Source organism: Apium graveolens, chromosome 4 (genome assembly GCF_009905375.1).
Source record: "Apium graveolens cultivar Ventura chromosome 4, ASM990537v1, whole genome shotgun sequence".
NCBI classification, from domain to species: domain Eukaryota; kingdom Viridiplantae; phylum Streptophyta; class Magnoliopsida; order Apiales; family Apiaceae; genus Apium; species Apium graveolens.
Window position 1 is genome coordinate 5,281,015 of NC_133650.1, and position 15,957 is coordinate 5,296,971.

The window sequence follows — 15,957 nt, forward strand, 5'->3', positions numbered from 1 at the left end:
GTCCGGATGTATTATGGATATTTTCACATACTTGAATCCATATTGATATTTTAATTTGAACCGAGCCATAGTTCGTGAAAATCAGACAGGAAAATGAGTAGATTTGAGGGAAATGGACTTTTCGGTGGATCCCCAAAGGGGTTAGTACATAGTTTTTTCTCCAATACTGAGTCCGGATGTATTACAGATATTTTCACATAACTGAATCCATATTGATATATTAATTTGAACCGATCCATATTTCGTGAAATTCGGACGAGAAACTGAGTAGATTTGATGGAAATGAAGTTTTCGATGGATTCTCAAAGGGGTTAGTACACAGTTTTTTCTCCAATACTGAGTCCGGATATATTATGGATATTTTCACATACTTGAATCCATATTTATACATTAATTTGAACCGAGCCATAACTCGTGAAATTCAGACGAGAAGCTGAGTAGATTTGACGGAAATGGAGTTTTCGGTGGATTCTCAAAGAGGTTAGTACACAGTTTTTTTCCAATATTGAGACCGGATGTATTATGTATATTTTCACATACTTGAATCCATATTGATATTCTAATTTGAACCGAGCCATATTTTGTTAAATTTAGACGATAAACTGAGTAGATTTGACGGAAATGGAGTTTTCGGTGGATTCCCAAAGGGGTTAGTACACAGTTTTTTCTCATACTTGAATCCCCAAAGGGGTTAGTACACAGTTTTTCTCCAATACATAGTCCGAATGTATTATGGATATATTCATGTACTTGAATCCATATTGATATTTTAATTTGAACCGAGCCATATTTCGTGAAAATCAGACGAGAAAATGAGTAGATTTGACGGAAATGGAGTTTTCGGTGGATCCCCAAAGGGGTTAGTACACAGTTTTTTATCGAGTACAGTGTCCGGACGTATTATGAATATTTTCACATACTTGAATCCTTATTGATAAATTTGAACCGAGCCATAGTTCGTGAAAATCAGACAAGAAAATGAGTAGATTTGAGGGAAATGGACTTTTCGGAGAATCCCCAAAGGGGTTAGTACACAGTTTTTTCTCAAATACCGAGTCGGGATGTATTATGGATATTTTCACATACTTGAATCCATATTGATATTTTAATTTGAACCGTGCCATATTTCGTGAAAATCAAACGAGAAAATGAGTAGATTTGATGGAAATGGAGTTTTCGGTGGATCCCCAAAGGGGTTAGTACATAGTTTTTTCTCCAATACAGAGTCCGGATGTATTATGGATATTTTCACATACTAGAATCCATATTGATATTTGAATTTGAACCAAGCCATATTTCATAAAATTTGGACGAGAAAATTAGTAGATTTGACGGAAGTGGAGTTTTCGGTGGATCCCCAAAGAGGGTTAGTACACAGTTTTTTCTCCAATAATGAGTCCGGATGTATTACGGATATTTTCAAATAATTGAATCTATATTGATATTTTAATTTAAAACGAGCCATATTTCGTGAAAATTGGACGAGAAAATGAGTAATTTCACCGAAATAGAGTTTTCGGTGGATTCGCAAAGGGGTTAGTACACAGTTTTTTCTCCAATACTGAGTCCGGATGTATTACGGATATTTTCACATAATTGAATCCATATTGATATATTAATTCGAACCGATCCATATTTCGTGAAATTTGGACGAGAAACTGAGTAGATTTAACGGAAATGGAGTTTTTGATGGATTCTTAAAGGGGTTAGTACACAATTTTTTCTCCAATACTGATTCCGGATATATTATGGATATTTTCACATACTTGAATCCATATTTATACATTAATTTGAAGCGAGCCATAACTCATGAAATTCAGACGAGAAGCTGAGTAGATTTGACGGAAATGGAGTTTTCGGTGGATTCCCATAAGGGTTAGTACACAGTTTTTTCTCAAATACTGAGTCCGGATGTATTATGGATATTTTCACATACTTGAATCCATATTGATATTTTAATTTGAACCGTGCCATAGTTCGTGAAAATCAGACAGGAAAATGAGTAGATTTGAGGGAAATGGACTTTTCGGTGGATCCCCAAAGGGGTTAGTACATAGTTTTTTCTCCAATACTGAGTCCGGATGTATTACGGATATTTTCACATAACTGAATCCATATTGATATATTAATTTGAACCGATCCATATTTCGTGAAATTCGGACGAGAAACTGAGTAGATTTGATGGAAATGGAGTTTTCGATGGATTCTCAAAGGGGTTAGTACACAGTTTTTTCTCCAATACTGAGTCCGGATATATTATGGATATTTTCACATACTTGAATCCATATTTATACATTAATTTGAACCGAGCCATAACTCGTGAAATTCAGACGAGAAGCTGAGTAGATTTGACGGAAATGGAGTTTTCGGTGGATTCTCAAAGAGGTTAGTACACAGTTTTTTTCTAATATTGAGTCCGGATGTATTATGTATATTTTTACATACTTGAATCCATATTGATATTCTAATTTGAACTGAGCCATATTTTGTTAAATTTAGATGATAAACTGAGTAGATTTGACGGAAATGGAGTTTTCGGTGGTTTCCCAAAGGGGTTAGTACACAGTTTTTTCTCATACTTGAATCCCCAAAGGGGTTAGTACACAGTTTTTCTCCAATACATAGTCCGAATGTATTATGGATATATTCACGTACTTGAATCCATATTGATATTTTAATTTGAACCGAGCCATATTTCGTGAAAATCAGACGAGAAAATGAGTAGATTTGACGGAAATGGAGTTTTCGGTGGATCCCCAAAGGGGTTAGTACACAGTTTTTTATCGAGTACAGTGTCCGGACGTATTATGAATATTTTCACATACTTGAATCCATATTGATAAATTTGAACCGAGCCATAGTTCGTGAAAATCAGACAAGAAAATGAGTAGATTTGAGGGAAATGGACTTTTCGGAGGATCCCCAAAGGGGTTAGTACACAGTTTTTTCTCAAATACTGAGTCGGGATGTATTATGGATATTTTCACATACTTGAATCCATATTGATATTTTAATTTGAACCGTGCCTTATTTCGTGAAAATCAAACGAGAAAATGAGTAGATTTGATGGAAATGGAGTTTTCGGTGGATCCCCAAAGGTGTTAGTACACAGTTTTTTCTCCAATACAGAGTCCGGATGTATTATGGATATTTTCACATACTTGAATCCATATTGATATTTTAATTTGAACCAAGCCATATTTCATAAAAATTGGACGAGAAAATTAGTAGATTTGACGGAAGTGGAGTTTTCGGTGGATCCCCAAAGAGGGTTAGTACACAGTTTTTTCTCCAATAATGAGTCCGGATGTATTACGGATATTTTCAAATAATTGAATCTATATTGATATTTTAATTTAAAACGAGCCATATTTCGTGAAAATTGGATGAGAAAATGAGTAGATTTGACCGAAATAGAGTTTTCGGTGGATTCGCAAAGGGGTTAGTACACAGTTTTTTCTCCAATACCGAGTCCGGACTCCATCGAATCCATCGAAAACTCCATTTCCGTTAAATCTACTCAGTTTCTCGTCCGAATTTCACGAAATATGGATCGGTTCGAATTAATATATCAATATGGATTCAATTATGTGACAATGTCTGTAATACATCCGGACTCAGTATTGGAGAAAAAACTATGTACTAACCCCTTTGGGGATCCACCGAAAACTCCATTTCCATCAAATCTACTCATTTTCTCGTTTGATTTTCACGAAATATGGCACGGTTCAAATTAAAATATCAATATGGATTCAAGTATGTGAAAATATCCATAATACATCCCGACTCGGTATTTGAGAAAAAACTGTGTACTAACCCCTTTGGGGATCCACCGAAAACTCCATTTCCGTCAAATCTACTAATTTTCTCGTCCGATTTTTACGAAATATGCCTCAGTTCAAATTAAAATATCAATATGGATTCAAGTATGTGAAAATATCCATAATACATTCGGACTCTGTATTGGAGAAAAAACTGTGTACTAACCCTTTTGGGGATCGACCGAAAACTCCATTTCCATCAAATCTAACCCCTTTGGGGGTCCACTGAAAACTCCATTTCCATCAAATCTACTCATTTTCTCGTCTAATTTTCATGAAATATGGCTCGGTTCAATTTAAAATATTAATATGGGTTCAAGTATGTGAAAATATCCATAATACATCCGGACTCAGTATTTGAGAAAAAACTGTGTACTAACCCCATGGGAATCCACCGAAAACTCCATTTCCGTCAAATCTACTCAGTTTATCGTCTGAATATAACGAAATATGGCTCGGTTCAAATTAAAATATTAATATGGATTCAAGTATGTGAAAATATCCATAATACATCTGGACTCGGTATTAGAAAAAAACTGTGTACTAACCCCTTTGCGAATCCACCGAAAACTCTATTTCCGTCAAATGTACGCATTTTCTCGTCTGATTTTCATGAAATATGGCTCGGTTCAAATTAAAATATCAATATGGATTCAAGTATGAGAAAATATCCATAATACGTCCGGACTCTGTATTGGAGAAAAATTTGTGTACTAACCCCTTCGGGGATCCACCGAAAACTCCATTTCCGTCAAATCTACTCATTTTCTCGTCCGATTTTCACGAAATATGGCTCGGTTCAAATTAAAATATCAATATGGATTCAAGTATGTGAAAATATCCATAATACATTCGGACTTTGTATTGGATAAAAAACTGTTATTAACCCCTTTGGGGGTCCACTGAAAACTCCATTTCCATCAAATCTACTCATTTTCTGGTCTAATTTTCATGAAATATGGCTCGGTTCAAATTAATATATCAATATGGATTCAAGTATGTGAAAATATCCATAATACATCCGGACTCAGTATTTGAGAAAAAACTGTGTACTAACCCCATGGGAATCCACCGAAAACTCCATTTCCGTCAAATCTACTCAGTTTATCGTCTGAATATAACGAAATATGGCTCGGTTCAAATTAGAATATCAATATGGATTCAAGTATTGGAAAATATCCATAATACATTCGGACTCAGTATTAGAAAAAAACTGTGTACTAACCCCTTTTAGAATCCACCGAAAACTCCATTTCCATCAAATCTACTCGTTTTCTCGTCTGATTTTCACGAAATATGGCTCGGTTCAAATTAAAATATCAATATGGATTCCAGTATGTGAAAATATCCATAATACTATTTCAGAAAAAACTGTGTACTAACCTCTTTGGGAATCCACCGAAAACTCCATTTCCGTCAAATCTACTCAGTTTATCGTCTGAATATAACGAAATATGGCTCGGTTCAAATTAGAATATCAATATGGATTCAAGTATGTGAAAATATCCGTAATACATACGGACTCAGTATTGTAGAAAAAACTGTGTATTAACCCCTTTGAGGATCCACCGAAAACTCTATTTCCGTCAAATCTACTCATTTTCTCATCCAATTTTCATGAAATATGGCTCGGTTCAAATTAAAATATCAATATGGATTCAAGTATGTGAAAATATCCATAATACGTCCGGACTCTGTATTGGAGAAAAATCTGTGTACTAACCCCTTTGGGGATCCACCGAAAAATCCATTTCCATCAAATCTACTCATTTTCTCGTCTGATTTTCATGAAATATGGCTCTGTTCAAATTAAAATATCAATATGGATTCAAGTATGTGAAAATATCCAAAATACATCCGGACTCTGTATTGGAGAAAAAACTGTGTACTAACTCCTTTGAGGATCCACCGAAAACTCCATTTCCATCAAATCTACTCATTTTCTCATCTGATTTTCATGAAATATGGTTCGGTTCAAATTAAAAGATCAATATGGATTCAAGTATGTGAAAATATCCATAATACGTATTGGAGAAAAAACTGTGTACTAACCCCTTTGAGGATCCACCGAAAACTCCATTTCCGTCAAATCTACTAATTTTCTCGTCCTAATTTCACGAAATATGGCTCGGTTAAAATTAGAATATCAATATAGATTCAAGTATGTGAAAATATCCGTAATACATCCGGACTCAGTATTGTAGAAAAAACTATGTACTAACCCATTTACGAATCCACCGAAAACTCTATTTCCGTCAAATCTACTTATTTTCTCGTCCAATTTTCATGAAATATGGCTCGGTTCAAATTAAAATATCAATATGGATTCAAGTATGTGAAAATATCCATAATACGTCTGGACTCTGTATTGGAGAAAAATATGTGTACTAACCCCTTTGGGGATCCACCGAAAACTACATTTCTGTCAAATCTACTCATTTTCTCGTCCGATTTTCACGAAATATGGCTCGGTTCAAATTAAAATATCAATATGGATTCAAGTATGTGAAAATATTCATAATACATCCGGACTCTGTATTGGAGAAAAAACTGTGTACTAACCCCTTTGGGGATCCAACGAAAACTCCATTTCCGTCAAATCTACTCAGTTTCTCGTCTGAATTTCACGAAATATGGCTCGGTTTAAATTAAAATATCAATATAGATTCAAGTATGTAAAAATATCTGTAATACATCCGGACTCATTATTGGAGAAAAAACTGTGTGCTAACCCCTATGGGAATCCACCGAAAACCCCATTTCCGTCAAATCTACTAATTTTTTCGTCTGATTTTCACAAAATATGGCTCGGTTCAAATTAATGTATAAATATAGATTCAAGTATGTAAAAATATCCATAATATATCCGGACTCGGTATTGGAGAAAAAACTGTATACTAACTCCTTTGAGAATCTATCGAAAACTCAATTTCCGTCAAATTTACTCAGTTTCTCGTCCGAATTTATCGAAATATGGATCAGTTCGAATTATTATATCAATATGGATTAAATTATGTGAAAATATATGTAATATATCCAGACTCGGTATTGGAGAAAAAACTATGTACTTAGCCGTTTTGAGAATCCACCGAAAACTCAATTTTCGTCAAATCTACTCAGTTTCTCGTCCAAATTTCACGAAGTATGGTTCCGTTCAAATTAAAATATCAATATGGATTCAAGTATGTGAAAATATACACGAGATGTGGAGAAAAAATTGAGCTGGCCCGTTTTTTGGATATCTTTTCATAATTTGTTCTTATGAATTTATGAAATTGCATTCATGTTTATTTGGGTTCTTCCGAAAGTGAGTCGGCGCTGAAATAAACGATTTCCAAATAATTCTCGTAAGGGATAGTATACTGGGTATGAATATTTTTTCATAATTTTTTTTTTATAGGATTATGAAATTGCATAGAAAATTTTGGTAGGTTTGTGATCGGGTAATGATGAGTAAAGTGTGGCCACCAAAGTTTGACGATCGAACAAAAAGGAGTTCGTCACTCTTTTTCACAGAGGTGATACGGGCCATAGTAATGATAGTAATGACAGGTGATTAGATCAAGATGATTATAAAGAATGGTGTGTGTACCTGCATGTGTATAGGTAATGCATATTTAAGTAGACCTGACAATATTCGGATCATATCACTTTCAGATTATGATATTTGGAGACCGTCCAATCATATCGATATAATTCTGTGCGAGTCTAGTTCAAAATAAAATTCGGTAAAATTTAGATTAAAATCAAAGAAAATTTTGTTCTGATTAAATTCGATTTAAATATTTTTAGATTATAACTTGTATATTTTTTAGGTTTGTGAGACTTTAAAAACTATCTTTTTTATCAAATATAGTATTTTTTTTAATATAATATCACGAGCCACCATGTATTTATACATTACATTTCAATTTTGAAATTTTCATATCAACAAAGACTAACAAACAGTAGTCAAAATACACAAATTATTTGAATTAGAGATCGCAATATTTTAAAAAATAGATCATGACTCAGACAATAAAAGTGATATAATTCAGAGAATTTGAATTAATTTTACCTTTCAAAAACTAAATTTGAAACTTCCCGACAACAAGAAACATATATTACAGACATGACAACTATTTAAGTTCATCACGAAATGAAGAATAATAACGATGAAGTATGACCATTGACGATAATCGATAGAGCCATCACACCAAGTTACATTCAAGTTAGAAACCACTCATTGCCTTGAATAACGGTCCACAAGGACCTTTGCATTCTGTGGTGCAAAGAATCGTGCCTGCACAAATCATCCATGGAGATCGAGAGTCATTAAAGTTTTGCATTATCAGCATTTTCTACTTCCATTTCGGGAAGTACGAAATACTGGAATCTTTTATCTTAATTTGAAAAGCACCAAAGTGAAGCAAAATGTAGAAGTGCTAATGCAGTCATTCACGCTTACTTGTATAAACATCCTCTCAGCTGCTCCAACATTACCATTTTCTTGTAATATAATCCCCTGTTAAAAGCCAAACATTAACAACTTAAATCCAAGTTATTTTTCCTAAGCAAGTTATAACCAAGTTTAGATTATAAACTGACAACTTTTGTTAGATGAAGTTGATAGAAATTACTTTGGTGATTAGGTTATATTAATTAAATTGTTAATGAAGACAGATATTATTTGAGATTACTTTCGATGTAGTTTTGAATATTTGTAACTAGGGGTGTAAACGAGCCAAACTGTTCGTGAGCTACTCGAGCTCGGTTCGTAAAAAATTCGAATTCGGCTCGAAAATAATCGAGCCAAGTTCGAGCTCGAGCTTTTCTAATTTTTAACCGAGCTGAGCTCGAGCTCCAAATTATTCGACTCGTAAGGTTCGCGAGCCTTATCGAACCTCTATTATTTTTATTTTTTTATTATAAATATATTTTTATGTAAATATTTAATATATTATTTATTTTTATCGAGTCAAACTCGAGCCGAACTCGAGTTGAACCGATCATATTTCGAATTTTTGTTAATATTTAGTGAATTAATTCGAGCTTTCGAGCCGAACTCGAGCCTACCGAACCTTTTACGAGCCGAGTTTCGAACTTGAAATTAAAGGCTCGGCCGAGCTCAGGCTCGAGCTATTTTAATCAAGCTCGAGCCGAACCTGGCAGTATTCGGCTCCGTTACACCCCTAGTTGTAACCTTTTCAAGATAAAATATGGTTGCCTGGTTTTGGCTAAAGCACACCTAAATGATCATAATAATGTATGCTAGTTCACGTTATGTAAAGCACACCAACAAATGGTACATGAGCTCTCATCTGAAGGGATCTTTGGAATATCAGTAGTATTGTGAAAAAACATACCATGACTCAGAAATCATACACAAAAACCATTACCATAACTAGACAATTACAACCAAAACATGTCGGGACCTAAAAGTTATGCACAAGAATTACAACCAAAAATCAAAACATAAATCACATCATGAAAAATTAGTGGAGACAACCATCTACGAGGAGAACGTATGAGTACGTACGTACAAGAACAAATTTGAAAGCACAAAAAGAAGATGATAAAGATGTTTCAGATGCATGAAAAGGTAAAAAAAGGCTACGATCCAAGAACACTAAGATGAGATTATTCTTTTAATGTAATTTAAATTTCTAAATTAAGGAGTGGTAGAAGTTTATTTGGTTTTAAATTACATATTAGTAAATAATTGGCCAATGAAGACCAAGTTTTTAGTCTAAGAATTTGGGACTAGTTTTGATGTACTTTTGAATACCTTTAATTATAGAAGTCTTTTTAGAAATTAGATACATCAGTTAGGTTTTGGCCTTATGAAGCATGCATGCATGATCATGATAACGTATGTAAGTTCAAGCTTTATTTTCTCCACCATGATAACAAATGCACACACATATAGAATTGTTTCTAAGGTCATCCTCAGGAACTTAAGGTTAAAGATTTTGTATTTAAATATTAATGGCGGTTTTGTGAGTTCACCCATCATATTTACAATTATACCCTCGTGTATTCATATGAAGTTCTCTTTTAACCTCAGATTGTTACCTAAGGGCACTCTCGAGAACATCAAACACATATATACACAAACACACACACACATAAGCCTAAAATATATACACCAACAAATAAACCAACAGTTGCAGTGTTATTAATAAAACTAATAAAACTGACAACATATCTACAAGCACAATATTTGTAAACCTCGCAAAATAAGAATCTAACACATGCTACCATATCTGTTTTTGGGGAGGAAAGAAAAGAAAGGCAAAGAAGCTGAAGGGTATATTCTTTATATGTAGTATTACTCTTTTATCTATTTTCTTTTCAAACACCATTACTAGAACTTCACATGACATGGCTTATACCGACAGGATGCTTTTACTGATAGATAGCCTTCAATTAAGTGTTTCCCTTCACTTTGATGCATCTAAACTTTAAAAATTCATGGTAAATAGAGCTTTTATTCAAAATTTATGAATAATATCATTCTAGAATGATTTTATCAAACTCTGCAATTTTTTCATACATTCAGCTAGCAGATTCTGTGATTCTGAAGTCATAAAAAAAACAATTTTCTAGTGCAATTAGGGGCTGGTCAGTCATATATATTGATTTTCGGTATTCGTTGTGAGCCACATACATTCACTACTATTATGTACATGTATGTTTCGGTCTTTTAGGTAGCATTTAGCTCAATCCCTTTGCAAGCCTTTTAAATTAGTGGGTAGCATTTAATTTGTGCTACAAAAGCCAGCATTTAGCTCAATCTCTTTGCAAACGCTTTAAAATAGTGGGTAGCATTCACTTCGTGCTACAAAATCCCACCAAGTCTCGATGACTAAATATTTCTGGATAATCGAAAACATATGACATCCTTACAAGATTGTCTCCCATTTGAGTATATTGTTTTTTCCATTAAATAATTGTAATTATTATTTATAATTGTAAAGGTATAATTATATTGATTGAAAACCATGTATGTCAATTTAAGTGTAATGTCTTGAGTCTTTTATCAATTTTTTTGTTTTCCACTATTTCTTTCCAAATATCGGTTTAAATCGATAACCGTCAAATCTATTAATTGCCGAATTTGACATTGTTTTATTATTGTATATGAGCTTTTCACTCACTATCGATCTTTGTTTTCTTACTTTCTCGGCACGTATCCAAAATTTGGTCGAAAGAGTGCGAGATACAAAACATTTAAAAAAGTTTGTTTAATTTTATTAACTTAATAATTGTGAATCTATTAATAATTGTGAAGTTAGATGAGAAAATTCCCACTTTAACTATGTTTTAAGAACCCACAACTTAATATACAGAATGTCCCAATATACAGAATGTCGGATTACGATCCAAAGTACCCGCAGTCCCATTAACGCATCTGTGATATATGAGATACATCTAGGGTTGCAAATGAACAGAGCTGTTCGTGAACAAAACTCGGGATCGGCTCGTTTAAGAGAACTCGGCTCGGTTCGTTTTCTTAAATGCACCGGTCTTGAACATGAAAATGAGCTCGGATAAATAAACGAGCCGATCCGAACATTTTGTGTGTTCGGCTCGGACTCGGCTCATTTAGTCCGGGCTCGGCTCGGACTCGGTTCAGCTCTGATAAAGTTAATATGTATTCCAAATAATAAATTATTACTGATCACTTACATGTTTCTATTAATACATGTATTCATCAATTATTAATAATTTAATTATTTTAGAATATTTATTTATTTTTCCAAATTTAATACTTAGTTTTTTCGTAAGTAAACTACCAATGACACATTCATCTCCAATTCTCCATATTTCATAAACACCATTATATAACTTGTAATTTACATAAACCAAATTTTAGTAAAACATAATAAAATTTTGACATCGCTATTTTTAAAAGTAATGTATGATTTGTAAAGTTATGAATGTCTCGGTAATTTAAAATAAAATTGGATATAATTTTAAAAATCGTCTTGAAAAATAAAATGAGATAGATTATGAATTAGTTTGCGTATATAATCTGTAAGATAAGACTAGTAGTTGATCTCGATACAACTTTAAAATTATAAATAATAATTTAAGTTTATTCGATTGAAAAATAAATGCAAACTATTAGTGGAAAACTCGGCTCGAGTGCAGCTCGGCTCGGTTGTTCGTGAACAAACTCTTGTTCGGCTCGGGTTCGGCTCGTTTATAAACGAGCCGAGCTTGAACATCACCATCCGCTCGATTATTAAACTCGGCTCGGCTCGTTTAAAAAAAAAATTAAGCTCGGCTCGATTCAGACAGAACTCGACTCTTCGTTTGCAAGTCTAGATACATCTATATACAATAGACAGGCTTATTTCTTTATTTAATATATTATCTTTTCAACTCTAAACTCCAAAGAGCTCATTCTCAAATCAATATTGTTGCAGTACTCGTAATATTATATTCACTGCCTAATATACATAAGATTGGGTTTTATACTATTTATTCCCAACTGGGGCCAGCATGTATAAAGTCAAACCCTTAGTCTATAGTCTTTGGATGTCAATCCTGACAAGACGTATCTTTCCTTTCTATCTGAATCCAATATACTACAATTGCAGAAGAGACGAGTTCAGGGAATACTCCATTACCGGAATCCCATCTCCAAAAGGCGTGACTGTCTCAAGCCTGAGTCTTGACCGGATCGAGCCAATAAAAAGAATGACTCCATTTTACTGGCGTTTGTATAGGTGATAGTGATACTCGCCTCCAGTAGCATTTCTGAGTGATAGACTTTCACTAGTAGCGTGTCTTTGCAATATTCCATCCCCAGTAACGGGACACGTAAGTATTTTGGGCCACAGCCTTCGCCCAGGGGTATTTCAGCAAGTATTTTTAAAAAAATGGTTATTTAGGACCTTCGCCCAATTTAGATTCCAATCTGCATAATTCAGATTTAATATTTAATTTTTCGATTGTAAGTTGGACTAAGGATTTGCACCATTTATTGGACTTTGATGGATTTTTTATATTTAATGGACTTGGATTTATTTAATTTATTTGAGTTACCCGGTAACTTGGGATGTTAAAAAAACTGAACTGAAGAATAATGAGAAAATAATGGAAGATAAACCTTAGCCAAGTAACCCCGGAAATCATCAGGATAGCTGGAAATGAGATTCTCATAAATAGAAACTGCATCACTGACATGACCCCAATCTGCATACGATTTTCCTAGAAGCAATTCAACCTGAAAATATAAACAAATCATGAGAAAATTCCACGGAGGAAAAAAGAAGTGAACATGAAATATAGCCAATCTTCTACTCATTTTAATAAAAAACATCTGTATACAAATGCAAAGAGATACATTCTGGATATTTGGTTTCAAGTTAATCTGATTTGTTTAACTTATGTTTTTGTGCACTGTGTGTACTATTATTGGATTATGAATATATAGTATAATTCAATCCTACCTTTCCCATGTATAAGTTATTTCCATCATATCATTACTTGAGTTAAATTTAAGCATATACAAGAATGACATTTGCATGTCAAAGAAAAGCTACACTTCTGGACAGACCCTTGTAAAGATTGGAGTCTAATATCTCAAGTGATGCAGAACCGCCCATTAAGAAGCTCAAATAAGCTATTTGGGAACAATATAATAACCTTTTTAAGCCCATTAGTAAGATTATTCTAGAATTACTTATATTAATAATGACCCACTAAATTAGAAAAAGTTATCGTTTAGAGTTCTATTTAAATTAGGAAAATATTGTTTAGGATTATCATAAATATTGACTGATAATTGTAATTAATCATACTACTATTATTGATATTGAAAACAGTTGTGTTTTATTCTCTTCCGTAAGACTTCTCCCCGGTAAGTAACCACAAAAACCTATTGCTAAATATCAGATCCAACTTCCTCCCACCATCAACCACCTATCAGCACCCTACTACAGACTTTCTTAGCCCTAAAATAGCCATCACAATATCAACCACAACCTTCTTGCTATATTTTTCCATTTTAATTCTGTCCACCCCATATATTTTTCTCTTAAACCTTTTATCAAAAACCTATCCTACGTCCTAAAATTACAGTTGAAAACCTCCCACAAGTAAACAATTCAGCCAAATATCTTTTCAAAGAAAAAAAAACAAAGAAGAAATCAAGAAAGAAACAAATTTTAGGTTATGGTTAAAGAAAAGCAAACTTCCCGACAGCCTAACACTCCAGGTTACCCGCATAAGTGTAAGCCCGGCCCAGTTTATTTATAAAAATTACAATCTGGTACCCAAAGGTTTGTAAAACCTTAAAAATCAGGCCCAGGCCTCTCTAAAATTCACAAACAAGTCCCCCAGTTTCTCTGAAATTACAAATCAGACCCTTAAGTTTCCGAAAAATTCAAATCACTCCCCGCAGTTTACCAAAAGTACAAAACAGTCCCTGCGGATTCAGAAGTTTCACAAAAGACCCTGACCTTATTTTGACAGTGCTGCCCCAAAAAAATGGTGAACTCTAGTGAAGTGAATGCAATACTTGAAGAACATATTAAAGAACAGATGGCTACTATGAGAGAGCAATAGAAAATCATTCAAAATAGTATGTGTCAATTACTTGGTTGTGAACCAGAAAAAGAGCCGCCTAAAAACCAAAGAATTCGCGCAAACAAGCCTCGGGATCAAGTCAAAGAAGTAAGTTTAGAGGTTCTGAATTTGAAGGAGTACTAAGAAATATTGTTGTGGGCCTATACGGAATCTTCTGATAAAATTATTGGTACGGAAAAAGTGTCCTCCCTATTGCTGGAGAGTCCTCAATATATAACAATAATACAAGCTGAATTCTCTCCTGAAATGCAGCTAATTTGCAGATTTCAGCCTTTACAAGAGCTGTAATACTATTAAATATGGAAGATAACTATTTACAATGACACCAAATCTGTTTATACAACTAATATATCTAAATCTGATTAGGGACAACTAATACACCTAATATATCTAAATCTGATTAAGGACAGCTAATAAATCTTTAAGCTTCAATTTGCCAAAGAGAAAGTTGTGGCACTGACATGGCATCGATTTGGTAAAAAGATCAGCAATCTGTAGAGTGGTGGAGATGTGGGAAAATAATAACCAGGTGGTCATAAGCCTCACAAATAGAGTGACAGTCAACCTCGATGTGTTTAGTACGTTCGTGGTAAACATGGTTAGCTGCAATCTGAATGGCACTCGTGTTATCAGCATCAGCATGTAATGGAGTTGGTTGGAGTTGAGAGAATCCAGGTTCTGCAAGGAGCCCACGTAGCCAAATAATTTCAGAACAAGCAGTAGACATGGCACGATATTCTGCTTCAGTGGACGACTTTGACATACGGTTCTGCTTTTTGCATTTATTAAATAAGAGTGTCTCCAAGAAACGTGCACCAAGAAATAATAGAGTTTCTAGTATCAGGGCACCCAGCCCAATCTGCATCACTGTACGCTTGAAGCTTGAGTGAAGAACCAACAGGGAAGAACAGGCCACGACTAGGAGTTCCTAGAACATACCGGATGATTCGTTTTACAGCTGATATAGGTGGAGGTGCCGAGAACATTGCATGAACTTACCATATGCACGGTGTAAGAGATATCCGGTCGAGTAATGGTAAGATCTAGCTTCCGATATAAAGTAGGATTTCAGTTGTAGCTCCCTTCTATGTTGTATTTGACATTAATCTCCATTCGGGTTTCAACAGAATTAGAGCCCTTGAGTCCGGCTAATTCAACCAAATCTTGAATATACTTGTGTTGATTCAAGAAGATAGATACCTTGTGGTTGATAATGTGCCTCTAATCTCAAGAAGTAATGAAGCTGACCAAGATCTTTCATTTGCAAAGTAGAACGTAACTGATTTTTAAGAAGATCAATGGCATGGAGATCAGAACCAGTGACAAAGATATCATCCACGTAGGCAAGAAGCATAACCATACCCATACTTGTTTTTTTCAGAAAAAGAGATGAGTCGTATACTTTGCATATATGAAAAAACAAGTAAAGTGGATCTGAACTTTTCAAACCATATTCTAGGTGCCTGCTTTAAGCCATATAAAGAGCGCTTCACTTTGCAAACACAATTAAATGAAGTAGGCATACCATTGACAAGTGTTATATAAACTTCTTCCT

The 15,957-nt window shown here is 34.1% G+C and overlaps 1 protein-coding gene across 8 annotated transcripts in view; it reads right to left on the reverse strand.

The window, feature by feature from the left end:
- Window positions 1-7,831: 7,831 nt before the first annotated feature.
- LOC141717569 (uncharacterized) overlaps window positions 7,832-15,957 on the reverse strand; it is a 32,759-nt gene continuing 24,633 nt past the window's right edge. For 7 of the 8 annotated variants that reach the window (XM_074519702.1, XM_074519703.1, XM_074519705.1 and 4 more), the window contains 3 exons: window positions 12,922-13,038; window positions 8,269-8,325; window positions 7,832-8,103 (listed from right to left, as the gene is read on the reverse strand). In XM_074519702.1, the coding sequence (XP_074375803.1) occupies window positions 8,044-8,103; window positions 8,269-8,325; window positions 12,922-13,038 (234 nt within the window). In that variant the 3' untranslated portion in view covers window positions 7,832-8,043. Of the gene's footprint in view, window positions 8,104-8,268; window positions 8,326-12,199; window positions 12,730-12,921; window positions 13,039-15,957 lie in introns of those variants that run through there. The other variant, XM_074519701.1, reaches the window with a different exon arrangement.